The 20429-nt window shown below is 50.4% G+C and overlaps 1 protein-coding gene across 2 annotated transcripts in view; it reads left to right on the top strand.

Moving 5' to 3' along the window:
* Positions 1-18778, top strand: part of ADAMTS7 (ADAM metallopeptidase with thrombospondin type 1 motif 7) — a 161489-nt gene extending 142711 nt beyond the window's left edge. The window contains exon 24 of one of the 2 annotated variants that reach the window (XM_090029355.1): positions 16682-18778. In XM_090029355.1, the coding sequence (XP_089885481.1) occupies positions 16682-16845 (164 nt within the window). In that variant the 3' untranslated portion in view covers positions 16846-18778. The remainder of the gene's footprint in view (positions 1-16681) is intronic. The other variant, XM_090029354.1, reaches the window with a different exon arrangement.
* Positions 18779-20429: the final 1651 nt, after the last annotated feature.

Here is a 20429-nt window from a genome sequence, read left to right as displayed (position 1 = left end):
ATTGCCCTTTTTTGCAATTTAGCTGTGTTACAGTTTACATGTGTGAGGGGTTTGGGGGGGGGGGGGTTGCAATGTAGTCTAGACTTACTGGCACCTTATGGAGAATACCAGCAGGCTGAGAAGCAAAGATCTGCCTCAAAAGAAATGGAAGCCTTATCTTTTCATTTTTCTCTCTCTGCTTTCCAAGGATCCAGGTGACTCTCACAAACAAAGTGCATTTACCCTGAAACATCTCAGCCTGTCTTAGCCCACGCTTCTGTGACGGTTCTTGACTCCTGTGGTGACAAACCGTTTAGGAACACAGACAAAGCAAGAGGGGACTGTAATAACAGTTGTGCTGGAAAGTCACCCATAGCAAAGGTGTTAAACTGTTTTCTTAATAAGACCCCACAAGAGAAGCTGTTTTCCTGGTTGCCCTTTGGCCTTGGTGCTGTTTACCCAAGGATGTAACCAGAGTCAGGAATGCAGGAGTTCGCTGGGATAGAGTCAATACACCAGTATTACGGGGACAAAGATCTAGGAGAATGGGTAATAGTGCAGCAGGCTTATGTCACTTGGTTTTCACAGTTCATTATTCAGCGGTGCAAGCTGTACCTTCTTCTGGTTTCCAGACTTCCACTACAGAACCCAAAGACCAGGCTGATTTTAAAAAGTATTAGAAAACAATAAACAAAAATGGGTATCTTCTCCCCCACACACACATGCATATGCACAGAGATACACATTTGCCAAAGCAGACAACACGGAGAGGCTCAGTTGATGAAAGATATTACGAGGTGACTATTTCCTGTCAAATGTTAAATGGAGTTGTGCCCGTCTGTGTGATCTACTGCCCCTCAGAGAGAAAGAGCACTTCTAGGGCTGCTAAACATTTATGCCTTCTTTGCTCTCTAATGTGCTTTTAAAACAGGAGTTACCTTTGGAGCACATCAGTGACGCTTGCAGGCTTGGAGTCGGAGTGGGCTGCTCCCATGACATTAATAGGGTTCCAGGTGACTTAGGGGGTCTGTCCACCCAGCATCAGCTCCAAGAGAAGGACTTTATTGTGCTGAAGTCTGAGCCCAAAAGAAAAAAACATCTGCACATCCTCTCGGTGAACAACCAGGTTGTTATTCTGATAGGATTAATCCTATCTGCTCATCAGCAGATGGTTGGACTTTAAGACGTTAAATTCTTCTTTAAAAGAAAACTTCATTATATCCACCCCTGAGTATCTTTTGACAACTGTTTTCAGGAAACGATCACCAGGTAGGAATCTCAGGGGCTGGGCAGAACAGCAAGGCAGGCAGGCACCCACTGTACTTTAATTGGGGGTATTTAGACCTGGGGCAGCACTTGGCAAGCTCTGATGAATTTCCACGGCTGTTTTGGACCCAGAGAGATGTGTCCCCCTAATAATCAGGGACTGGTGGTATAATTTAATTGTGTTGCGTGATTCAGTGGTGAGAGGCCTGCACTGAGGATGTGTCCCCTTTTCCTGAAGGAGGTGGGAATAAGAGAGGAGCTAGCCACCAGTTTTCATGGGCAAGCTTGAGAACTGTAACACAGCTTCCAGATCCCCATGCTGGGGAAACACTGGTGGCAACCAGAGCCAGAAGGTAATTAGCAGGGACAAGCAGCCAGGGAGGAAGGAGCTACCTCTATCCTGCTGATGACAACTGCAGAGAAAGCCCTGCCTCTTGACCTCTCATTGTCACACCGACTGTGTTAAATGCACCCGATGGGTAACCCAGGGATGACAAACCCCAATACCTGCACGTGTGACTGGGTTCAGAAGTGGACTCAGTCATCGAACTCCATCCTCCTCTCTAGCAAGAGGAGGCTGGGCTGCTATCTCAGCATGGCATGGGGGCTCCCCAAACCCCTTGCACACCATAAAGCAGATTGGCGACCAGTCTGCCTGGCCTGGCAAGGCAGGGGAAGCTGGGGGCATGCAGTGGCTCTCCATGGGGCTCGCTCCTGGCAGGATTGGACCCACAGGGAATGCTGAAGTTGATTGCTTGTTGCAACAGTTTTACAACTCTGCAGTTATGCAATGCACTGAATTAACTGTGGCTTAGCTGGCACAAGGGGCCGAGCGCTAACACAGGAGTGCCCTTGCACCCAGAGGACCTATCAGGAGTTTTGGTGTTTGCTTCATCTGGGCCATAAGTGCCTTATTTATTTCACAGATTTCATAGACATTAGGGCTGGAAGGGACCTTGGGAGATCATTGAGTCCAGCCCCCTGCCCCAGGGGCAGGAATTCAGCTGGGGTCAAAGGATCCCAGCAAGATAAATGTTCAAACGCTTCTTAAAGGAGTCCAGAGTAGGTGCTTGCACCACTGCAGGAGGCAGCCTATTCCAGGCATTGGGGGCCCGGACAGTAAAGAAGTTTTTCCTTATGTCCAGCCTGAAATGGTCTTGGAGGAGTTTGTGACCGTTTGACTTTGTCATCCCCTGGGGTGCTCTGGTGAACAGACGTTCCCCCAGATCCTGGTGAACACCCCTTATGTACTTATAGGCAACCACCAGGTCCCACCTGAGCCTACACTTTTCCAAGCTGAAGATTCCCATGCCTCACAGCCTCTCTTCATAAGGTCTGTTTTCCTGACCTCTGATCATGTGCTTGGCTCTTCTCTGGACTCTCTCAAGCTTCTTTTAAATTGTGGAGCCCAGAATTGGATGCAGTACTCCAGCTGCGGCCTCTCTAAGGTCGAGTACAAGGGGAGAATGACGTCCTGGGAGTTGCTTGAGAAGCATCTATGGATGCAAGCCAGAGTTTTTCTCACTTTACTAGCTGCAGCATCACACTGAAGGCTCGTGCTCATCTTGTGGTCAATCAAGGGAAATTCCTTGCCCTCCATCGAAGCTGACCTCGTGAAGGAACACCTTGACAGGCTGGACACCTTCAAGTCAGCCGGCCCTGATGGGTTACACCCTAGGGTACTCAAGGAGCTGGCAAGCATCATAGCCCAGCCCCTGGCACCGATCTTCAAGAGCTCCTGGCGCTCTGGTGAAGTGCCTGAAGATTGGAAGAAGGCCAGTGTGGTGCCGAACTTCAAGAAAGGGAGGAGAGTGGATCTGGCAAACTACAGTCCCATCAGCCTGACCTCTATCCTGGGGAAGATCTTGGAAAAGATTATCAAAGAGGCCAGCCTTAACAGACTAGCTGAAGGCAATATCCTGAGGGATACCAAGCATGGGTTTGTTGCAGGTAGGTCTTGCTTGACCAATCTCATTTCCTTCTATGACCAGGTGACCTATCACCTGGAGAAGGGAGAAGAGATTGGTGTCGTATATCTTGACTTTAAAAAAGCCTTCAATCTTGTATGCCATGACCACATCTTGGCAAAACTGGCTAACTGTGGCCTTGACCTCACCATGATCCGCTGGCTGGGGAATTGGCGGTAGGACCCAGAGTGTGGTGGTTGACAAAAGTCAATTGTCTTGGTGCGCTGTGACCAGTGGGGTCCCTCAAGGCTCTGTCCTCGGGCCTACACTGTTTAACATCTTCATTAATGATGTGGATGTTGGTGCCAGAAGCAGACTGGCCAAGTTTGCCAATGACACTAAACCCTGGGGTAAAGCATCCACACCTGAGGACAAGAGGGTGATTCAGGCTGACCTTGACAGGCTCAGAAAATGGGTGGATCAAAACCTGATGGTGTTGTACTGAAAAATGCAAGGTTCTCCACCCTGGGAAGAAAAACCAGCAGCATCCATATAGGCTCGGCAGTGCTACGTAGGCTAGCACTAAGGAAGAAAGAGACTTGGGGGTCATGACTGACCACAAGATGAACATGAGCCGCAACGCAATGCTGCAGCTACTAAAGCAAGCAAAATGCTGGCTTGCATCCATAGATACTTCTCAAGCAAATCCCAGGACATCCTTCTCCCCTTGTACTTGGCCTTGGTGAGGCCGCAGCTGGAGTACTGCGTCCAGTTTTGGGCTCCACAATTCAAAAAGGATGTGGAGAAGCTTGAGAGAGTCCAGAGGAGAGCCACATGCATGGTCAGAGGTCAGGAAAACAGACCTTATGATGACAGGCTGAGAGCCATGGGACTCTTTAGCCTGGAAAAGCACAGGCTCAGGGGTGATCTGATGACCATGTATACGTTTATCAGGGGTGACCACCAGGATCTGGGGGAACGTCTGTTCACCAGAGCGCCCCAAGGGATGACGAGGTCGAACGGTCACAAACTCCACCATGACCAATTCAGGCTGGACATAAGAAGGACTTCTTTACTGTCTGAGCCCCCAAGGTTTGGAACAGACTGCCATCGGAGGTGGTTCAGGCACCCACTTTGAACGCCTTCAAGAGACATTTGGACGCTTATCTTGCTGGGATCCTATGATCCCTGTTAACTTCCTGCCCCTGGGGTAGCGACCTGGATTCAATGATACTCTGGGGTCCCTTCCAGCCCAAATGTCTATGAAATCTATGAAATGACCCCCAAGTCCCTTTGGCCGTGGTGCTAACCAGCGTAGCACTGCTGAGCCTATAAGCATGCTGTGTGTTTTTTTCCCCAAGGTGGAGTACCTTGCATTTATCAGTGTTGAACACCATCAGGTTTTCATCCACCCATTTTCTGAGCCTGTCAAGGTCGGCCCAGATCACCATCCTGTCCTCAGGTGTGGTCACTTTACCCCAAAGTTTAGTGTCATCAGCGAACTTGGCTAGTCCACTTCTGACACCAATGTCCACATCATTAACGAAGATGTTGAACAATATGGGTCCAAGAACGGAGCCTTGGGGGATCCCACTGAGGACTGTGCACCAAGACGATTGACTTCTGTTAACCACCACCTTCGGGTCCAACCATGGAGACAATTCCCTAGCCAGCAGATAGTGGTGAGGTTGAGGCCACAGTTATCCAGATTTTCTATGAGATGATTGTGGGACACCAGATCAAAGGCTTTTTTGTAGTCAGGATATATGACATCAATCTCTTCTCCCTTGTCCAGGTGATAGGTCACCTGGTCATAGAAGGAGATGAGATTGGTCAAGCCAAACCTACCTGCAACAAACCCATGCTTCTGCCAGTTTGTCAGGAATTGTCTCTTTGATGATTTTTTTCCAAGATCTTCCCTGGGATAGAGGTCAGGCTGATGGGCCTATAATTCCCCAGATCCACTTTCCTCCCTTTCTTGAAGATCGGCACCACATTGGCCTTCTTCCAATCTTCAGGCACTTCACCAGAGCGCCAGGAGCTCTCAAAGATCCGTGCCAGGGGCTGGGCTATGACGCTCGCCAGCTCCTTGAGTACCCTGGGGTGCAGATTGTCAGGGCCGGCTGACCTGAAGGTATCCAGCCTCTCAAGGTGTTCCTTCACATGGTCTACATTGATGAACAGTAACAATTCTCCCTCACCCTGGCTGTCCCATACCGTATTGAGCAGGGCCATCCCTCGGGGCTGGTGAAAAGCCAACGCAAAATACCCATTAAGCAGGTTGGCTTTTTCCTGGGCATCAGTTGTCAGTTGTCCCGTCTGGTTCAGCAGGGGTCCAATGTTGCCCTTGCTTTTCCTCCCGCTCCCCACATATCTAAAAAAGGACTTTTTATTGTCCTTGATATGTGTAGCCAGTTGAAGCTCAGCTGCAGCTTTGGCTTTCCTGGTTTGCTCTCTGCAGGTCCGGACTAGTGCAGAGTATTTCTCCTTGGTGGCAGTTCCAGTCCTCCATCCTTTGTTGGCCTTTCTTTTTAGGCACAGAAGGTCCATGAGTTCCCTGTTGAGCCAAGGGGGATGCTGTGCCCTTTTGCTGCCTTTCCTCTGAGACGGGATAGACACTGCTTGTGCATCCAGGATCGCTCCCTTGAAGAGCAACCACTTTTGCTGAACTCCCCTCTCCCTGGGGTTGTGGTCCCTTAGGGCCTCACCGACAAGCCTCCCGAGCTTGTCAAAGTCAGCTTTCCTGAAGTCCAGGACTTTCGTGTTGCTGACTGACTTGCCAGCTTTGCAGTGGATGGTGAAGGTGATCAGCTCGTGGTCACTGTCACCCAGCTTCCCTTTGATCGTTATGTCGCTGATTAAGTCATCCCCCATTGCCAGTACCAGGTCGAGCAGCGCTTTACCTCTCATCGGCCCATAGGCTTCTTGCATCACATAGAGCTCATCCACATACGAGAGAAAGCTTTGCAACCGCTCAGATTTAGCCGAGTGCTCTTCCCACGAGATGTCCGGGTAGTTGAAGTCTCCCATGACCACCATGCACCGGGAGTGTGCAGCCTCAGCCAACTCCCTGGCGAACTCCTTGCCAAGGTCTTGACCCTGGGTAGGGGGTCTGTAGTAGACTCCCACCGTTGTGTCCTCTGTGCCATGTTCCCCACTGATTTTAACCCAGAGGGTCTCCAGTCGTCCACCCTGGGTGCCAACATCAGCTTGCAGGGACATGTAGCTGTCCTTGACATAGAGAGCTACACCCCCGCCCCTTTTGTCCACATGATCTCTCCTGTACAAGTTATAGCCATCTATACCTGTGGTCCAGTCATGGGTGGAGTCCCACCAGGTCTCCGTTATCCCTATGACATTGTAATCCTCTTGGTTTAGCAGGAGGACCAGTTCCTCCTGTTTGTTCCCCAGGCTCCTGGCATTGGTATACAGGCAGTCAGGTGTCCCTTTGCGGGCCCTTGCCTTCCCTACACATCGTTTTGGGGTGAGGGCAGGGGTGGATTCCCTTCAGTGCCTCGGCCTGCTGGAATTGCAAAGGTTGCCCAGTGGGCTTGCAGTGGCGGTAGTCCCCCTGTCCCCCCGGTGGGCTCGGTTTAAAGGCTGGTCAAGCAGGTCAGCCAGCCTGGCCGAGAAGAGCCTCCTCCCCAGTGGAGAGAGGTGGAAGCCGTCTCGCCACCAGACCTCCCTCACCAAAGAGCAGGCTTTGATCATGGAAGCTGAAACTAGAAAACAATCTCAACTTTACCAAAAGGTCACTTGGCCCCAAACATAAATTGTAGCATTTAAGACACCAGTACCACAGTCTTTGGTTGACTACCTCGACCCGGCTCTCCCTCCCCAGCCCATGACCCACAACCAGGAGGAGCGAGGAAAACACCACCTGCGCCCCCAACCCCTTAAGCCCCACTCGCAAAGCCCTGTAGCCTCTCATGATCTGGCTGGGATTCCTCCAAGCTGTGTCATTTGTGCCCACATGGATAAGGAGTATAGGGTAGTGGTCAGTGGGCCCGATGAGTTTTGGGATCCTCTTGGCTATGTCCTGGATATGGGCTCCCAGGAAGCAGCAGACCCCCTGGGTGAAGGGGCCAGGGCGGCAGACTGGTCCCTCGGTCCCCCTCAGGATGGAGTCTCTCACAATGACCACTCTGCGAGGGGCCTTAGGCCGAGCAGGGATGGTAGCTGAGGATGAGCCCGCGTTGCCTAAAGGAGCTGGCAGCTCTGCGGCTGCAGGAGGTTCATACCTGTTGCTAAGCTCCAGAGGGGAGGGAGCTAAACACCAGAGCAGAGATGTGCATCTCAGTGCCCCCCAGAGAGAAAGCAAAGGCTGGATACACTGCATGAGCCCTGGCAAATCTCACACTGTGCAAGTGCCAAAAAGGAAGCCAAGAAATCACCTTTTTTAGAAAAGCCCCTGCTTGCCGGCTGGAAGTCCTGCTGCGGCAGCTCTCGCATCCCGAGTTGGGATTGTGTCACCATTTGGACACAATCCCAACCTGTGCACAATGTCATCATGGTGTGCGTGAGACATAAGAGGGTCACACAGATTTACGTGCAGATGTATATAGGTACAGGCTTGATGGTACGCACCCATTCAAATATTTTTTGTGATGAAGTTTGCCATTTGGATCACTTTCTCAGTCACAACTCTCACAGGGACTGTGGTCGGCCTTAAAAGAGGCAGCCGACTGGGATAATACTTCGGAAGTTCAGGACGGGCACTCAGACCATCGCAAAGGCCAGAGGTCAGAAGCTTAATGCTCTCATCTTGCCAACTCAGCTCCAAGCTCGACTTTTCCTTGTTTTTACAAAACCTGTACCAGGCAGTTTATTTTTCCCAGCATAAAAGTCAGCATTGATGTCTGAATGGCAGGAGCTTAAATGAAATTTAAAGTGACCTACATGCCAACTTAAAAAAACAAACCAGAACAAGGTTGTGTTTTCAGTTTCTCGTGCATCAGCAGAGCCCTGGCTTTAGCAGCCGTTTCTTAGGCAGGGGCTGTGGACTGACGTTTGGCGTAATCCTGCAAATTGGTATGTGTGTCTGGGCCGCACATGTGGATTCTAAAGAAGTAATAAGAGATTAACAGACAGGAGGGATACGCAGGGTGAGCACTGCTCTAGGGAGCTGGAACTTAAATTTCACAGACTCACAGACAATGAGGGTTGAAGGGACCTCAGTGGTCACATTCAGTCCAACCCCCTGCTCCAAGCAGGACCAGCCCCGACTACATCATCCCAGCCACGGCTTTGTCTCCCCGGGTCTGAAGGATGGAGGCGCCACCACCTCTCCGAGTAACCTGTTCCAGTGCTTCATCACCCTCCTAACGACAGAGTTTTTCCTAATATCCAACCTCAACTTCCCTTGCTGCAGCTTGAGCGCATTGCTCCTTGTCCTGTCGTCTGCCCCCACTGGGAACAGCCCAGCTCCATCCTCGTTGCAGCCCCCCTGCAGGGAGGTGACGGCTGCAATTCAGTCCCCCTCGGTCTTCACTTCCGCAGACTAAATCAGCCCAGTTCCCTCGGCCTCTCCTCACCAGTCCTGTCCCGCAGCCCATGAACCATTTTCCTTGCCCTCCCTGGACTTGCTCCAATGTGCCTACATCCTTTCTATAGTGAGGGGCCCACAGCTGGACACCGGACTCCAGTTGTGACCTCAACTCTTAGGAACTGCGCTCGCCGTGGGTGGGTGTCCAACGGCTCAGCGCTGGCCTTACAATGGAAAACAAGTCTCCACCTTGGAAAGGTCAGCCGGTGTTTCATGGGGGACTCAGCAGCTCTGCTCAGACTGGTGTCACCTTGGACAAGCTGCCTCCTCCCTCGTGCCAAGGGGCCCCATGTACACGGCTGGGAGTGTGACTTGCCCCATCTTCACTCCTGTAGGTGTGAAGTGAAGTTCAGTCAGGGGCACCACAGAAAAAACAGTAGATGAATCAACCTGAACCCTGCAGACGTCCAAGAGCTGGGGCAAGAGGGTACGCAGGTTTCGAATAAACCATTTTCTTTTCTTTTTTTGCCATTTTTTGGTGGGAACGCATTCCTTGAAACACTGAGTAATTGCTTCCAGGCTGCGTCTCCTTTCCCATGCTAAAACCAAGCATTTTAATGCCATCTGACGGCACTCAAAAAGGGGGTAAGGAATTCTGTTGTGCATTGTGCAGCTGATGGAAAACAAAACAAAGGAGGCGGCTCATTTCCTGCAGGTGTCCTGCAGACATCAAAGCACCACTGCTCATTCTGCATTGGAGACAGCGTTCCCAAGGCTGGGCCTTACTCAACATGCCTATTTTGATGCATCATCTGCTCAAGGGAGTGACAGCCATGGCATAGGACGTTGTAGCTCACAGCCCAGGCACAAGTGAATCACGTGGAGACGGATAGTTACCTGCAAGAGGTGTTTCCTTCTGCAAACAGCCGGGGAGCTATTCTGGGTGCAGGTCTGATAGTCCCCTATGATGAGGAGGATTATGGAGCAGTTCCTGTACCAGGAGAGACTGAAATGGCTAGGACTCTTTGATTTGGAAAGGAGAAGGCTGAGGGGGATATGGTAGAGGTCTATATGATCATGAAGGGTGTGGACAAAGAATAGGGATCAGTTATTCACCGTGTCCTGGAGTACTAGAACTAGGGGACACCCACTGAAACGAACAGAAAACAGCTGTAAAGTTAATGAGAGGAAATACTTTTTTATATCGTGCATAGTTAACTTGTGGAGCACATCACCGCAGGAGCTGGTTAAGACAAATTGCATAGCCAGATTCAAAGAGACTGGACAGGTTCATGGATGATAGATCCCTTAACAGTCATAGATGTGTCCTCTGGCATCTCTAAATGGGTGATGGTGGATGCTAGAGATCGTACTGAATAGAGCAGGGGTTTCCAAACTGTGGTACGCGAGCCCCTGGCGGTTCATGGGAGAAATTGTGTAATGGTGAATTTAATTTTCATTATAATAACAGCTAGTATTTAAGGAGTTAGAATATAAACTGTATGCTGGTAGGGGTAGCTGGTAAATCTGGAAGGGGGTATGCAATAAGAAAAGTTTGGGAACCTCTGGAAGAGGGGATACACCACTACAGACAGACCTGGGTCAACTGCCTCTATAGCATCTGCCTGTGTCAGAGACAGGCTGCAGACCACTGGTCTGATCCGTATGGCACTTCTTATGATCTTATGCAAAGTGCAGAGGGGGAGACTGTGTGTGAAAAGCTGGAGCGTCTCTTCGGTGTTTGTCCAGCAAGACTCCCAATCGCACCTCAGCAACCGTCAGTCCTCGGGATCATGGTGTATGTGCAGGTGGTCCATGTGACCATCATACCAAGACCTCCAGTGTGTACACCTAGCAAAGGAGGCTGCTCGAGACCGACTATCCCCCACCTCCCACTTTAGACCATTGAGACTGAGCCCAGACGTTCAGCACCGCGACGGTGGTAGCATCTGCCAGAGAGCAACAGACAGGAATTGCTACTGATTGCCTAATCCTCAGCGAGGGCAGGTTTCTATCGGGGTGATGACCCTTAGTCTTTCTGCAACCAAGGGAGTGGGGGCTAGGATTTGAGGTGCCCGATACTCGCCTTACTCTGGAGGTTGCAACGTTATGGTGTTTAATAGAAGCTCCTTCGCCACGACTAGCCCCACCACGTAGCCACCAGGCCCTCCAGTCGGACGCAGTTTATGGTCATGCCCAGGACCCAATCCCATGCGGAGAAGCAAAGGGGTGTGAAGTGAGGGCACGCCAAGCAGCCCAAAGGCTGCACACAGCCATGGCTCTGAAGGATCTTCTGGGTGAGGTGAGGGAGCACGGAGCTGAGCTGTGCACTGTCGTTCCAGCTCCCACGCGCGTCTTCGCCCTGCACAGCGAAGAAGGTTAAGCCCTAAAGACCTGAGTATGGATGCAAAGCACTACTAGCTCCGGGGACCGGTCTGCTAGAACCAGGTCATTGCCGGATGGGGATAGGAGGCCTGGAGGCTTGCAAGGGATGAGCCCCGACTGCCACATCTGGGAAGCGACACACCACAGAGCTGGCAGGGCAGTCCTGCTGAGTCTGCACGACAGGAACTCTTTCCCTGGTCAAATAAACAGAGGCAACATGAAAAACAGGGCGTCTGGTTCACCCTGCTGCAAACTGCCGATCCCCGTTGCTCCGTCAGTCTTTGCAGCTAGCGACGGCAGGAACTGAGGGTGCCGGCAGATGTGCTCGCTCGCGTTCCAGTTAGAGCGCGTCAGAGCACACTCGATTAACGGAGTCTAATTAACACGCCCATCCCTGAGCACGCGGATAGGCAGCCTGAGATTACGGGATTGCTAGTAACAAGTTTCCTGGGCTGGCTAGTTGCATCCTTCTTGCTGTTGAGAGGAAGGCAACCAACTTTCAGTGAAAGCAAAAGCATACTCCCGTGTCTTTTTTGTGATTGTTTTAAACACCATTAAGCTGCAGCATCTCTGTCTAGTGATGCTTTTCCCGGCACCCTCCCACCCCCGAACTGACCGAGGGAAATTGCATCTCTGTCAGAAAATGATAAGTGAGCTCCTTGCCCCTGGCTGAGCCTGCTGGGTGGTGCCAACAGCCCGGTGCGCCTGTGCTGCCTCCGGCCTGGATCAGTCTGAACAGAGATGATGACACTTCGTTAGTCGTCCCTCTTTGAGAGGCTCTTGGGTACCGAATTGGAGGGACGCTGGGCGCTGACCGTCACCTCATGGGGTGTCAGCTCCATGGACCAAAGCTTTGGTGCAGGGACGGGCCAAAGCCCCATTTCCCATGAGACAAAATGTAGCCGTCAGTGGTTAGTGCAACGACCGCTGCGAGACGCCAGCCACAGAGCCTGCTTCTCCCATTTCGGACTCCCGCTCCCACCCTTCACCTCCCAGCCTTTCACTAGCAAAAGCCGCTAGCCTTTTTTAATGCCTTTTCTATTTCAGTGGAGATATTTCCTCTCCCTTCCTTGCTCCCCCCACAACAGCTCTTCCTGAATGGCAAAAATTCTTTGTGCCTTGAAAAAACTGTTTAAAATAGACTAAGCCCCTAAATGCCAACCATTATCTCACAGCTCACTTTGCTGCCTGGCTGGCGTGGGGCTGTTCAAACACCCCACCTCTGCTGTCCCTGTATCTGCTTCAAGGGAGTGCCCCAGCCAGGACCCGGCTTCCCACTGTTATGGTTTCCAGCCTCATCAGCAGAGTCGTGGGATCCCTTCGAACGCCTCCAAAACAGAGCTGCTCCACTGGGCTGAGTCTGGCTGTGCGAAGCAGAGCTGGGATTTTTTTTTAATGCACGCACTGTCTCAGGACCTTACCGAGAGGTCTGCTCCCTGCTGTGAGCCCAGGCACAAAGGGCTGGACTGTGAGGGCTTGTCCATGCTGTGTCAGGAGCATGGCCTGGGGAGGACAGGACTGAGCCCATTCAATCCGACTGACATGCATCAGAGCCAGAGGGTCATCCATGCAGCTGCTTTCAAGCCAGTGGTCTCTGGGTGCTGGGAATGTATCTGGGACAACCTCATGGGGAAACCTCTGGCTCTGGTACATGGCCAGGGATCCGGGTGGATGGGGTTGTGTTCAGCTGCATCTTCTCTCTCACTCACTGCTGACACAAGCCTCTGCACAAAATACCCGGAGTCCCTTTCTGCCCTTGTCCCGAGCCCCTGAATGCTGCAGAACAGCAGGCCTGTTCCCACCGTGTGTCCCTGGGACAGCTGGTATCTCCCTTGCAAGGACACTTCTCACAGAGCTGACCTCGGAGGGGGACGGCATCCACGCCTGCAGAGAGCTGCTCATCTGGCCTGGGAACACTTCCGTCCTCTCCATTGGTCCCCGCTCCGAATTTCCTCGGACTTGAGCAGCATTTTAGCATCGCTTTAACAGATCGGGTTAGTATTCAGCGTCTAATCCGACCAGACTGTGAGTGCATCACAGCGATTCCTGCAGACAGAATAACTGCACCCGTGATGCACCCTCCGTGGGCAACAGTTGTCTCAGCAGACGCTGGGCTCTCACAGAAAGGGAACAAGCCACTTGTGATTTGCTCCTTCGTTGTGCACAGTAGGATAGATTTTAAGGTGAGAAGGGATGATTAGGATCCTATGGCCTGTGCTCTAGCATAACAGTAACTCCTGCTTGGGCAGGATCAAATCTTTTAGAGAGAGGGCCTCTTTCAACCCAGACGCTGCTAAGTAGGGGAGAATGGCTCCTGTTCACAGTGCCATCTTTGAATGGTTAATACCCCTCACTGTTACCCTTTCACACCAGATTTCCATTGTGAATTTGTCTAGCTTCAAATCCAAGCCACTGGGTCTTGGCCTTTTGCTGCCACCTATGACTGTGATACCGCATGTTTAGCCTTTAACAATAGCCCCTTGCCAAATGAGCTCCTTGTGAATCAGAATATCTGTCTGCTGGCCTCATGGTACTTAGCCCTTTAAAGCCAGAAGTGCCATGGGGAAGTGGCTTCTTCACCGGGCTTTCAAATGCAAAGGGGTTGTGCCGCTTGCAGCCAGTACTAGAGCACAGCCGTGTGCTCGCACGAGGTTGCGCCCCTTTCCAAGTGCTACGAGGCAGGGGTGCCTTTCAAGGTAACCCTAATTTCTCCAAAGCCTCCTTCACAAGCCTCAAAGTTTTGCCACATCTCAGCCGGCAGCACTCCACCCTTTCCCCTGAAAGAAAAGGCTGATTATGGAGATAGGAGCAGAGCATTTGAAGGGCAGGGCTAAAAACACTTCAAAACTCTCCATTCGAATGCCCGAGCCAATGCCATTACCTGAGTCACATAAGCAGGTAAACCATTTCACCTCTACAAGGTTGCCAGTCATTTACTACTCCAGAAAAGGCATGACTTCAGGTTTTCCCACAGCCTGCTGCCTCTCAGGGATTTCCCTCCAACTCTCAGCACTTTCAGTCCTGCTCCGGCTTAGCAAGTGATGAGTAACAAAGAGAGAGGCGGGTCCAGCTGGCCTCAGTTGGTGCTCAAGCACTCCATAACGTTCGTTAGTCATTGATGTTAAACAGGTGGGAATGACAAACAACAAGAGGTGTCTCCAAGAGGATTAAAGATCTGGGTGGAAGGGCAGGGCAGCAGTCAGCCAGGATTCCCACGCTGTTTGCAATAGGACCCTGGACACTGGATCGGCAATGGGATCGGTATTGGCCGATACGACTCATTAAAAATCGGCCATCAGTATTCTCTGCTGGGGCACCTCTATTAGTTAGCTGCACTCTTAGCAATGTAGGGTGTCACTGACCTTGCTGTTTCTGTCATGAACCCTAAACAGCGGGGACATCTTTGAAAAATGAAAGCAAGCCCTGGCAAAACGAAGATCGCTCACATATCGCTGTTCCAGGGATACAAGAAGGGAATGACTTGGCATCCCTGGAAGGGGCTGAAATGCTGCTGTTGGTTCTGCACCTGTTTTGTCTGGCAACAAGGGGCTCCGGTCTCCATTGCTATCAGGACAACAGCTTTCCCTGGATCCTAAGGGCTCATCCTGTCCTAGAGAAACCAGTTGCAAAAGTTCACGGGATCAGACCACAAGTTCAAACGCGTGCAAGAAACAAAGCAGGCCCAATACCTCCGAGCAGCAGAACTGCCCTGAATAACAGAAACCCTTGCAATATGTCACTTAATGAACTCTCAGGGTAAGATTTTTCAGCACCAGGGGCCTTATCTTATACTTCCAGATAAGTGGCCTAAAACTTTATTTTAAAGCATCTAGAACTCATCAGGGATGCTTGTCACTTTTGAAATATTTTGGACTAATTTGGGTCCTGAAATGGGAATGCTGAGGTCAAAATCTGTTTGGTAAAGCTAGTGTTACCCTCCCAACACGGCCGTGGAAGGGAGTATGCTTGTTTTTGTGCCGGGGAATGGAAATAAGCTGAATATGAGCCAACAGTGTGGTTTTGTTACAAAGACGGCAGTGGAGGGCAACAAAAATGGTTGTGGGGCTGATGTAGTTTGGAGAAGAGAAGACCAAGGGGGATTGCATAGCAGCCGTCACCTCCCCGCACGGGGGCTGCAAAGAGGATGGAGCTGGGCTGGTCTCAGTGGGGGCAGGTGACAGGACAAGGAGCAATGGGCTCAAGCTGCAGCAAGGGACGTTGTGAAGAAAAACTGTGTCACTAGGAGGGTGGTGAAGCACTGGAACAGGTCACCTAGAGAAGTTGTGGGATCTCCATTCTTGGAGGTGTTTAAGACCCGGGTAGACAAAGCCTTGGCTGGGATGGTGTAGCTGGGGCTGGGGCTGGTCCTGCTTGGAGCAGGGTTGGACTAGATGGGAACCCCTGGGGTCCCTCCCACCCTCCTTGCCTGTGATTCTATGAGTATATTCCAAGTCACCGGGAGGGCCATCAGTCTGCCTGACCTGGGGTGATTTCAGAGGCTGCCCTGCTCGCTGTGCTGATAGCTTGCTTCCTGAGTGGCAACAACCTACTTTTCTGACGGAGGCAGGCAGAGCATTAGCACACAAGCACAGCGGGGGATGCTCCTCACATTTATGAGCAGCTGGTCCAGGACTGAAACAAGTGTTTGAGGAGCCACCTGGGGTTTAACAGAGGGCTAGAAGACAGGAGGATTATAGGAGGACTGTAGTTAGAAATCAGGGGTTTGCGATTTCAGGGTCAGGGAAGGTTCCTGTGATGGAAGAGCAGGGCTCACACCCAGCCCAGCGACTGATGGTCCTTACAAGCCACGCAGTTATTTCATGGAGCTGATTTCATAGATGTCATAGACATCAGGGCTGGAAGGGACCTCGGGAGATCATCGAGTCCAGCCCCCACCCAAAGGGCAGGAAGTCAGCTGGGGTCATAGGATCCCAGCAAGATAAGCATCCAATTTGCTCTTGAAGGTGTTCAGTGTAGGTGCTTGAACCACCTCCGCTGGCAAACTGCTCCAGACCTCGGGGGCTCGGACAGGAAAGAAATTCTTCCTTATATCCAGCCTGAAATGGTCTTGCAGGAGTTTGTGACCGTTCGATGTAAGATACTAAGCTGTCTTGTGAGTGCGACCTACTGCTGGGACAGGTGCTCTGCAGACAGCATCCATACAGGGGTTTAGCTGACAGTATTTGGGTGAATTTGCCTGCTAAGAGACATTACTCGCATTCATGATGCTGCACAGTGTCATGTACCTAGGATTGACTTGATCTTTGGCTGGGAAGTTTAGAAGAGAAGAGTTAGGCAAGGCCCCTGCACAAAGTCACTGGTACAGATTTTACATGGGAACTAGGGCTCCAGCCTGGAGAGGACGGTCTGGATGAAACCCAACCCCTGCTGCCGCTGGCAAGCACCTCATTATCTCCTTGCTCACCAGCCTTTCATTAGGGATGCTGGCAAAAATGATTAGCATTTATTTATCACTGATTAGCATTTATTTATCACCCAAAGTTTGCCAAGTTGCTCCCCCATGTCCAGCACCGGGAGAAAAGGCGACTCTGGTTTCTGGGTGAATCCATCTTTGTTCTCTCTGCTGTTGCCCAAATACAAGTAATTGCACTGATGTTAATGGGGTTTCCTCCCCGCCTCTCTGCTTTCTCCCCTTCAGGCTTTGTCTGCGAGCGCGACCGCCTGACTTTCAGTTTCTGCCAAACCCTACGGATCCTGGGCAGGTGCCACCTCCCAACGGTCAACGTGCAGTGTTGCCGAACCTGCCGCCAGCACGGGCACGGCACCCGCGACCGGGGCAACGAACGTGCCTCCAGGAGGTGAAACCGTTTTGGTGGGAAGGTACTTTTTTTTGAGGGGGAGCGGAAGACAGAGAAGAATTGGAGAGGCTTCAGGAGAACAAAAACTATGCAGCGAAGGAAAGGAAGTCTTTGACCACGACATCGCTGTTCCTCTAGCGATGCAGTGTTGCAACCGTGTTCCTCTGTGCAGATCCATATGGTGCTCTTTAAAAACACAGGGACATTTCGATTTGTTTTAATTTTTCATTTTGTTTTGTGGAGGGGGGTTTCTACAGTACATGGTGCTCAGCTCATCTGTCTGAAAACAGGATCTGGCTCTCACTGCGTAGCACTTGCGTTCCTGCTGGTTACCATGGAGAAACGCGCCGTTTCTGAGCAAGTAGCAGAGAACAGCTCCAATTTCCCGTCCTCTGGGCCACACCTAGAAGTAGCTGATCTAGCAGGGAACACCTCAGAAACCTAACACGTAACAGCAGGAACTGGGGGAGCTCTCTCAGAGGGGTTTATGGTGCTATCATCTGACACTTTCAGCCTCCTGTTAAGTGTTGGCAGGCCAGCACAAAACCAACAGGGTCTTTTTATTATTTTATATATGTGTGTGTAAGTGAGCATCTGTCATTCCAAACAGTGCAGCCAGTGGTTTTGTTCCGCAACGGACTTGACGCTGGCAAAATATGCAGAAGTATGTTTACACATCGAACTTAATTCTTCATAATTCAAGAAGCTGAGGCCCGTCAGAAGGTGCAAGGAAGAGATAAATGCCTGAACTAGTCTTTACCACCCTAAGTATTAGGCTTGCAGATCCCTTAGTACTCAGCACATCTGATTACTCTTTACTTTTTAATACTGCTGCGGTTTTCTGTGCAAAGCAGCTGCATGTCTGCATGCATATGTCTTGGCAGAAGGTAAGGGGTAGAGATATTAGACCAAGAATGGAGGGGGGGAAACGGATGTTGAATTAAAAGTACTACTGGACCATTAGTAGGGATCGATGAAAAGTCCAGAGTCCTGCTCTAGCCTGTGTGACAAACAGCGCGTTTGGATTGCATAGCCTGCTGTTTTACCTTCTCTCTGTTATTTCTCAGGAAGGCATAAATGGCAAACTGGATTGTTAATGACAACTGGATTTCTGCACACCATTCCAATATGTTATATGAGTTTAAGGGTTGATTAAGGTTTTGCTTGCGTTCCTACAAATTTTTAACTCTTTCTGCTTATTATAGATTCACTTTTGTTCGAGTTAGTCTGTTCTTTTAACTAGAATATCCAATATTGTACAAAGACAGGGTACATGCATACTACGGCAGATATTGTTCTTCTTTATCAGGGTTCCAGGAATGACTGTGTGTTAATCCCTCAGTGTACCAGGAAGGATTTACTATTATATTGGTTCCTGGAAGAAGGTCAGAAACCTTTGGGTAGAGCTTCCTTTGTTGATTACTCCTCAGGAAACAAAAGACGATGACATAATTGGAGACAGCAAACAGTTTTATTTGCATTCAAGTGAATGGGATTTTCCCGTTGGTTTGAATGGAACTTGAGCGCAGTATCAGTTAAACGATATTGTGCAATACAGGCATATTGTTCCCAATATAGGAACACTTTTTGTATGTGCCAGATCACACACCTGGTGTGACACAATCAATCAAGAAGACAAGGGAAATTCCTTTGTATAAATTGTATGTAAAATGCAGCTCATGCCTTGACCACGTGTATTTTTGTTTCTTTCCAATGTGATGTAAATGTTTTCTATTTAAAGGGATTGCATTTGCTCCTGTTTTATTTCCCAACAATAGTGTCCGTCCCATACAACTTCACTGCGTTCATCAGGGCTCTAAGATTGTACTAAAAATAGTCCCTAAGTTCATTGAGCTTGGTTTGGGGTTGTTGGGTTTTTTTGTTTTTTTACTGGATGTAGCTCACAAGTTTGTTAAATTAAATTGCTATAAAAGGAAGTTCAGTGTTTGCAAACTTCTCTTTGTGAAAATTCAAAATTTTTTCATTAAGAACCCAACAGTTGGAGAAGCCGTATGTGCCAGGGTACAAATAGATGCATGCTAGTGTAGAAAAATCAAGGTGCTCCTGCATGTCCTTGCACTTTAGTGACTGGAGAGATTATTTTTGTGACTAAAATATGGGTTTCATAGTTAGTAGGGTCGGAAGGGACCTGAGCAGATCTAGTCCAACCCCCTGCCATGGCAGGAAAGAGTACTGGGGTCAAACGATCCCAGCGAGGTGTACATCTAGCCTCCTCTTAAAGCCCCCCAGGGTAGGAGCCTGCACCACTTCTCTTGGAAGCTGGTTCCAGACCCTAGCCACCCTGACTGCGAAGTCGCGCCTCCTGATATCTAACCTAAACCTGCCCTCTGCCAGCTTGTGACCGCTATTCCTGGTCACTCCTGGAAGTGCTCGGGGGAACAGGGACTCCCCCAGTGCCTGCTGGTCCCCCCTGACTAGTTTGTAACAGGCCACTAGATCCCCCTCAGCCTTCTCTTGTGGAGGCTGAACAGGTTCAGGTCCCGTCGCCTCTCCTCGTAGGGCCTGCCCTGCTGCCCCCGATCATGCGAGTGGCCTCCTCTGGACCCTCTCCATGTGTCCACATCCCTCCTGAAGTACGGAGCCCAAAACTGGACGCAGTACTCCAGCTGCGGCCTGACCAGTGCCGCATAGAGGGGGAGGATCACCTCCTTGGACCTGTTGTATAGCTACAGAGTTCAGATAACATTTTAAAACACATAAGGGCTTTTGCTAATGTTGCATATTGATTATTTTCCATGTTAGTCCTAATTTCAAAGCATCCCAGGGTGACCAAAATGCAGAGGAGTAATGTCTGATCACTTTATTTTTTACACTTTGACAAACCCAAGCACAGGGGTGGGCAATTATGTCGAGCAGAGGGCCGCTTACCAAGTTTTGGCAAGCTTTCAAGGGCTGCATGGGGAGCTCCACCCCTTGACAGGTGCCCTATCCCCTGGGTTGCCATCTTGTGACTGGAAGTCCCACTCCTTAACCCCCCGAAGTCCTTCCCCCTACCCCCAAAGTATTTCTTTCAGCAAGGGGTTTTGCTATCTCAGAACCAAAAAATACCAACTTATATTCTAAAAAGCGAACATCTACAACATTCATTAATTTGATTTCAAAAAATATTTTGTCCTGATTTACATGCGTTTAGTGTAGTGTACACAGAGGTGACTGCACAATAGCTTAAATGAAGTCATAGATTTCATAGACATTAGGGCTGGAAGGGACCTCGGGAGATCATCGAGTCCAGCCCCCTGCCCAAAGGGCAGGAAGTCACCTGGAGTCATAGGATCCCAGCAAGATAAGCATCCAATTTACTCTTGAAGGTGTTCAATGTAGGTGCTTGAACCACCTCCGTTGGCAGACTGTTCCAGACCTTGGGGGCTCGGACAGGAAAGAAATTCTTCCTTATGTCCAGCCTGAAACGGTCTTGCAGGAGTTTGTGACCGTTCGACCTCGTCATCCCTTGGGGTGCTCTGGTGAACAAATGTTCCCCCGGATCCTGGTGGTCACCCCTGATAAACTTATAGGTGGCCATCAGATCACCCCTGAGCCTGCGTTTTTCCAGGCTAAAGAGCCCAATGG

The sequence above is a fragment of the Crocodylus siamensis genome, chromosome 15, assembly GCF_052110815.1.
Source record: "Crocodylus siamensis isolate JL-2025a chromosome 15, ASM5211081v1, whole genome shotgun sequence".
In the NCBI taxonomy this organism is placed as follows: Eukaryota; Metazoa; Chordata; order Crocodylia; family Crocodylidae; genus Crocodylus; species Crocodylus siamensis.
The sequence above is the reverse complement of the archived record's forward strand: the minus strand, read 5'-3'. Positions and strand labels throughout refer to the sequence as shown.